Raw genomic sequence first — 8,054 nt, forward strand, 5'->3', positions numbered from 1 at the left:
TGCCATTTTGGTACTTTTTCACCAACATTTTTATAATAATAATAAAAGCACCATTGTTGGAATTGTGGAATTGTAGACCAATGAAAAAGTACAACATGTGAAACTGCCCCATTGTCCTTGTCACAGGAACGTTTTGCTACGATGGTTTTGACTATCATAAAATGAAACATTGAAGCCTAGTCCCAGTAAAGAAGAAGAAACTTGACACTCCGGTTCTTCTGCTACTTCTTGTCTTCTCAGATCATGGCTTCCCTTCTTCTTTGCTGTGTCGCTCCGTAACCCCCAGACCTCCTAGAGCCCAGCGATCCGAGCGCAGCAACCTACTTCACCATGGCGGGCGGGGTCGCAGCATGGCTGCCGTTTGCCCGGGCGGCCGCCATCGGTTGGATCCCCGTGGCCAGCACGCCGCTGCCCACTCCCACCAACGACAAAATCCGGACGCACGACAGCCTCATCGTGCTCAACGTCAGTGGCACCCGTTTCCAGACATGGCGCAACACGCTGGAGCGCTACCCCGACACCCTGCTGGGCAGCTCGGAGCGCGACTTCTTCTTCCACGACGAGAACAAGGAGTACTTCTTCGACCGCGACCCCGCTATCTTCAGGCACATCCTCAACTTCTACCGCACTGGAAAACTGCACTACCCGCGGCAGGAGTGCATCTCGGCCTACGACGAGGAGCTGGCCTTCTTCGGGATCATCCCCGAGATCATCGGCGACTGCTGCTACGAGGAGTACAAGGACCGCCGGCGGGAGAACCAGGAACGCATCCAGGACGACGAGGAGAGCAACCAGACCAACGAGGCCGTCCCGCTGGACATGAGCTACCGGGAGCGCATGTGGCGCGCCTTCGAGAACCCGCACACCTCCACCAAGGCGCTGGTCTTCTACTACGTCACCGGCTTCTTCATCGCCGTGTCGGTGCTGGCCAACGTGGTGGAGACGGTGCCGTGCGCCAGCGCCCAGCGCCGGTCGAAGGACGTGGCATGCGGCGAGCGCTACGCCCTGGCCTTCTTCTGCCTGGACACGGCGTGCGTGATGATCTTCACCGTGGAGTACCTCCTGCGACTGGTGGCGGCGCCCAGCCGCTGGCGCTTCGTGAAGAGCGTGATGAGCGTGATCGACGTGGTGGCCATCATGCCCTACTACATCGGCCTGGTCATGTCGGACAACGAGGACGTGAGCGGCGCCTTCGTCACCCTCCGGGTGTTCCGCGTATTCCGCATCTTCAAGTTCTCCCGCCACTCGGCCGGCCTGCGCATCCTGGGCTACACACTGAAGAGCTGCGCCTCCGAGCTGGGCTTCCTGCTCTTCTCGCTCACCATGGCCATCATCATCTTCGCCACCATCATGTTCTACGCCGAGAAGGGCTCGACCGCCAGCAAGTTCACCAGCATCCCCGCCGCCTTCTGGTACACCATCGTCACCATGACGACCCTGGGGTAGGTGCACCTCATGTCTTCCCTTGCTCGACCCCACACACCTAAAGTGGAACACTCTCGGGTTTACACTCAGGGCTTTTCCGAAGTTAGAGTTCTGCCTCATACGACCGTGAAGCCAACGGACCTATTTGGACCGACATTCCCGTAATGTCACAGGTCCAACTTTTCCTCTATTCCGTCATGGAAATGGAATTGACGTTACAGACGATGTACCTCCGCATGAAGTACTCTTTGATATATTACAGAATAGCCAACTGGACAGTTCTCTTTTATAGATAAAGTTTATAGTCAGAACATTCCCTGAACTTAATCACTGAATTATTTTCATGTTCATGGGTGGGAGCGGCGGAGTTCCTGTGGGAAGTTGGAGGCTTGAGGTTAATGCGGCATTCTGAATTCAGTTCCCCCCCGCAAGCTAGCGTTAAGAAACAAGATGGCTGCTAGCTGAATAAGACCCCACTATCTGCCAGTACCATGAAAACCATCTTAGCACATATTTTCCTTGACAATCAACCTTAAATTACTCCAATCACCCCATAATTGGTCCTGACATAAAAGAGGAAAAATGAAAGACATGAAAAGTCAACCGCTTTTAGCAGCTTGGTGCTGCAGTCAGAGCGAACAGTCAGAGGGAACAGTGAGAGAGAACAGTCTGTGCGAACAGTCAGAGCGAACAGTCAGAGAGAACAGTCAGAGAGGTCAGTCAGAGCGAACAGTCAGAGGGAACAGTCAGAGGGAACAGTCAGAGAGAACAGTCTGTGCAAACAGTCAGAGCGAACAGGCAGAGAGAACAGTCAGAGAGGTCAGTCAGAGGGAACAGTCAGAGGGAACAGTCAGAGCGAAAAGTCAGAGCGAAGGTCTGTTTGGAGGCTCAGTGCTGCTGGTGTACAACCTGTAGTATCTGTGTGTGTGGTGTGTGGCTTGTGTGCGGATGTGGGACAGTGTTGCATACGGGTGTCGGGGGGGTAGTGTATAAGTGTGTGTGAGGGAGAAATAAAGGAGATGGGTATAACGATCTGCGAGGTACAAGTGTGAGGGAGAGATAAAGGAGAGAGGTTTAATGATCTGCGAGGTACAATGATCTAAGGAGCACAAACGACAGGAAGTGAACAGGAGGACATTGGAGGAGTGTGGAACGGTGGAACGGTCAGGTGTTCCTCATTGTTCTCCATGGCGTTCTGCTGCCCGGAGCTCAGCAGGCGGTAAATAAAGCTGAAGCCTCTTTTGTCGGGTCGTGTAAACAACTGCACCTGTTCACACACCGGAGCAGGCTGTCCTTTGTGGAGACGCACGCACACACGCACGCATGCATGCCCCGTACAAACGCACGCACGTACACACACACACAAACAAAGACACACACAAGCATCCAAACACGCACCTACGCACGCACACCAACATGCACGCACACACGCAGACACACAAGCACACAAACATGCGCATACACAAGCACACCCACACGCACACACAGGCACACACAAGCACACAAACACGCACCTGCACACGCACACCCACACGCACACACAGACACACGCAAGCACACAAACACGCACCTGCACACGCACACCCACACGCACACACAGACACACGCAAGCACACAAACATGCACCGACAAACGCACACAAGAACGCAGGCACACACAAGCACACAAACACGCACCTGCACGCGAACAAACACAAACAGGCACTTATGCACGCACATAAACATGCACTCGCACAACCAAGTTCACACTTTATTAACCATCTGAACATCTGAACCACTCGGGAACCCCTCTCCGCTCATATCACTCCTCTCTTCATTCCCTGTTGTCCTGTGATTCTGTGGGCTGACATGCCCAATGGATTTAATGGATTATTTTTGTACACACACACACACACACACACACACACACACACACACACAAACACAACACACACCGCACACACCACACACAGCCTATACTGGTTCAGTGATTATTTTAAATGGGCTCACTAATGAAGTCGCCAAGAGATGTAGTGGAGTGGAAAAGATACCGTTTCTCTGTCTTTAGCTCTGAGACTCAGAGATGATGCTCAGATCATCCTCACATTGTTGCACAAGGCCCCCAGATGCTTTAGTGCCTCGACAATGTAGGGCAAGGACAGGTTTATGATAAACAAAATGTCCGTCTGTGTGTGTGTGTGTGTGTGTGTGTGTGTGTGTGTGTGTGTTTGTGCGTGTGTGTATGTGTGTATTTGTGAATGCGTGTGTGGCTTTGTGCATGTGCTTGTGTGTGTGCATGTGTGCCTTTTTGCAGTATTACACGATTACACACATAGAAAACCCACACACAACAAGATCCGTCTCGGTTCAACTTCATCGTTGCCTCTAACACTGAACTGAGAGACAATTAAGTTTAAAGAAACCGGTCCACACTTATATCTCTGGAGGAAGGGATTTGGGAAAGAAACCAAAACAAATGAATAAATAAAAAATCTCTCTCCTCCTGTCTCATGAATCGGCTCCCTGTGTCTCTGAGAAAGTACCATTAGGGTGAGGGGTCAGAGGTCACTGACCGGATCTGGGCCGGCGGCACCTAGCCAACTAATTTGACACCCAAGTCCCCGGCTGCTAAGTGCCATTCTGACGGGTCTCAGATGTCCGCCCGGGGTCAGGCCAGCCGGGTTGGGTTCTACCTCGGGGTGTAGGGTTCTGAGGGGACCGCTGGCCCCGGGGCCCAGCGCGGCCGTAATGAGGACTTATGGGTCAACGTTACGTACATTTGTACACAAGATACAAGTAAACACGGTAACCCGAGCTGGTGGCGCTCCAGTGGCTCACAGGAGCGTCCCCTCGTCGGTTCAGGTGAACAGAACCCGCACTCTCTTGTTCACTTCAGTGAACCATGTCGAATCACGGGTTCACTAGACCGGGCCGCTGACGAGAACCGGGGAGCATCTGAAAGATGTTGGATGTTGGACAGATGTTCCAGCTGAGTGATAATAAAGCTTTCTGAAAGGGGAGTTCACTCGTAGAGTGAGCTGTGTTCTCTCCATGAAGTCGAACCACCTTCAGAGGAGATGGACTCTGGCCGGGCTGGGCTTCGTCTCCCCCGTCTCCCCCCGGTCCAGAGGACAGAGGGGGGAGACCTCTGTTATTTGCAGATGATGGTTCCTTCTTGGTTCATTGCAAGACCTCCGGCACTCTGGAGCGGTTTGAAGACCTCCAGACCTCCAGGACTCTGGAGCGGTTTGAAGACCTCCAGACCTCCAGAACTATGGAGCAGTTTGAAGACCTCCAGACCTCCAGCACTCTGGAGCAGTTTGAAAACCTCCAGACCTCCAGGACTCTGGAGCGGTTTGAAGACCTCCAGACCTCCAGACCTCCAGAACTCTGGAGCGGTTGGAAGACCTCCAGACCTCCAGCACTCTGGAGCGGTTTGAAGACCTCCAGACCTCCAGGACTCTGAGGCAGTTTGAAGACCTCCAGACTTCCAGGACTCTGGAGCAGTTTGAAGACCTCCAGACCTCCAGACCTCCAGGACTCTGGAGCGGTTTGAAGACCTCCAGACCTCCAGGACTCTGAAGCGGTTTGAAGACCTCCAGACCTCCAGACCTTCAGGACTCTAGGGCGGTTTGAAGACCTCCAGACCTCCAGACGCTCAGACCTCCAGACCTCCAGGACTCTGAGGCAGTTTGAAGACCTAGTGTTTGAGAAGCAGTCGGTTTATGAACCCTCACCTCAGCTCTGAGGCAGCGGTTCTCTCCTAGAGAAGGACAAGGGGAGGGGTCATGTGAGGAATCAGAAGGAGGAATCTAAGTATCTCAGGATCATGAAGGTGACCGGGATCAGGAGATGGACTGTCCTGTGCGATGTGGGCTCTGTAACCTCATGATCCTCATGTAGAACAGCGTTTCCTGAGCTTTAGGGCGGGATCCAACATTGGTGGCGTTCCGATGCTGAGATCCGAACGCTGAGCGACAGACTGCAGAGGCTTCTAGACAAATCTGCTACAGCTTGTAGTGGCTGCTGCCAGCTTTATGTGTTGTTAGTTGAGTAGAAGTTTAACGTTCCTAGCAATTTGTTCAGTAAGTAATCAGATCGCCCCGATAACGTGTAAGGAGAGACTTTCCGTCGAGACATCAGATCCGGCAAATTACAAGCAGCCTATCGGATCAAATACTCAGGATACGCAGGATATATGACAGCCTGACATAGGGTCAGACACACAGGATAGGCAGGACATATAACACCTTATAAAGGGTCAGATACTCAGAATATATGACACCCTATAGTGTCAAATACAAGGATATACAGTTTATATGACATCCTTATCGTATCAGATACTCTGTATATATGACACCCTTATATAGGGTCAGATACTCTGTATATATGACACCTTATAGGGTCAGATACTCAGTATATATGACACCCTTATATAGGATTAGATACAGAGTATATATGAAACCCTTATATAGAGTCAGTATTAACAGCATAGAGTATACTCTTGTGTTTCATCTGCTCCTAACAGTTCTGTTTCAATGCTTTGTGTTTGTGGGTCTGCATTCGTTGGTTGGTGATCGCTCAGAGTTCCCTCATCGTGGATTTCTTTATGAGCGTCTGTTCGTTTTGGCTCACTGCAGAGATTTGAAGTGATACTTTACATATACCGTTATTGTGAAAACAAAAAAAGTGCTTGGTATAACAACGCAGAGACACACACACACAGACAAACACATAAACACACAGACACACAAACGCAAACACACACACACACACACAAACACAAACACACACACATGCACACACACACACACACACACACACACACACAGAATTATGAGCATTGTAAACCCTCTTTCTCCGTTACTTTTTAAACGGCCGACTGGGGTGTTAAACAGAAGAAAAGTAGACAGAAGCTAAACGTTTGAAATGTAATAGCTGTTATAATATTTACTGAGATTCCATTAGCCGTCTTTATGTCCGCCCTGAGAGCCGTCTGTAATGAGCTGAGGGCTGTCGGTCGTAGCGGTGAGGAGAGAGACGGAGGCAGCAGAGTAATAAGATGAGCGGCAGGAAGGGCTCTGCTCCTCTCTCTTCTCCTCCTCTCCTCTCGTCTCCACTCCTTTTCCCTCCTCTCCGCACTCTCCATTCCTCCTCTCTCCTTTCTCCTCTCCTCTCCTCTCCTCTCTGCTCCTCACCATTCCTCCTCTCTCCTCTCCTCTCATCTTCTCTCCTCCCCTCCACTCCTCTCCTCTTCTCTCCTCTCTCCTCTCATCTCCTCCTCTCCTCTCCTCCCCTCCTCTCCTCTCTCCTCTTCTCTCCCTCCCCTCCTCTCCTCTCCTCTCTGCTCCTCTACATTCCTCTCCTCTTCTCTCCGCTCCTGTCTTACCCTCTCCTCTCCTCTCTCCTCTCCTCCTCTCCTCTCCTCCCCTCCCCTCCTCTCCTCTCTGCTTCTCTCCTCTCACCTCCTCTCCCCTCCTCTCTGCTCCTCTACATTCCTCTCCTCTCCGCTCCTGTCTTACCCTCTCCTCTCCTCTCCTCCTCTCTGCTCCTCTCCTCTCTCCCCCTCTCCTCTCCTCTGCTCTCCCCTCCTCTCATCTCGTCTCCTCCCCTCCCTTATCCTCCCCTCTGCTCCTCTCCTCTCCTCTCTCTCTCAGGGCTCAGACCCAATGAGTAGAGCTCCGGTGGTCTTTCTGCTCCTCAGTGCCAGGCCTTGATGGGGCAGGGAGACGAGTGGAGCCCAGAGGAGACTTGTTGACTAATGAGACTGAGCTAGCGGCGGGACGCTAACACTGGGATGCTACATCTGATCCTTTATTGTCTGGGAGCTGGGACTGGAGTTATAGGGGAATCACACACAAACACACATTGACCACACACACACTGAGAGCATACACACACTGGCTGAACACAAACACACACACACACACACACACACAAACATTGACCACACACGCTGAACACACACACTGACTGAACACACACACCGACCGAACACACACTGAACACACACACAAACTGAATGAACACAAACACACACTGATTGAACACATACAAATACACACACACACACACACACCCACACACACTGACTGAAAAAAATAACAACACACACACACACACCTACACACACACACACACACACACACACACACACACACACACACACACACACACACACACATACACACACACATAGCAGAGTCCACAGGCAGCCCCGATACGGTAACCGTGTTCGGAGTAGACATTGGAACATAATTGCAGAAAACTGTTTATATATTTATATATACGCAAGGAAGAAAGAAGACAATATTGCCAACCTTGTTATGCAAAAGTTTTGTGTGTGTGTGTGTGTGTTTGTGTGTGTGTTTGTGTGTAAATGTAGTAAGTGCTCTCTTTCTTTTATGCTCATATGAACGCGCCTCTCTACACTGCGTGTCTCGGAGCGCCCTCTAGCGCCGCTGGGGTGTAGTGCATGAGGTAGAGATGGATTATTATCTCGTTCAAACTCACAACACTGTGTGGTAAACGTTTTAGTATAACTACTGCGAACGGACACAATGTTTTACTGCTCTGAAAACTCATCCGTCGCTGGCCTATTGAACCTGCATAAATATTAGACTACTTTAAGACTAATTTAATGATTCTACG

At 51.0% G+C, this 8,054-nt stretch overlaps 1 protein-coding gene across 1 annotated transcript in view; it reads left to right on the forward strand.

Annotated features, from left to right (window-relative positions):
• Window positions 1–330: 330 nt before the first annotated feature.
• The window catches only part of kcnd2 (potassium voltage-gated channel, Shal-related subfamily, member 2), a gene marked incomplete at both ends in the record, with an annotated part of 11,221 nt that continues 3,497 nt past the window's right edge, over window positions 331–8,054 (forward strand). The window contains one exon of the mRNA XM_079735931.1: window positions 331–1,442. Within this exon, the coding sequence (XP_079592057.1) occupies window positions 331–1,442 (1,112 nt within the window). The remainder of the gene's footprint in view (window positions 1,443–8,054) is intronic.

Source organism: Pollachius pollachius, assembly GCF_949987615.1.
Source record: "Pollachius pollachius genome assembly, chromosome: 4".
Taxonomy (NCBI): Eukaryota; Metazoa; Chordata; class Actinopteri; order Gadiformes; family Gadidae; genus Pollachius; species Pollachius pollachius.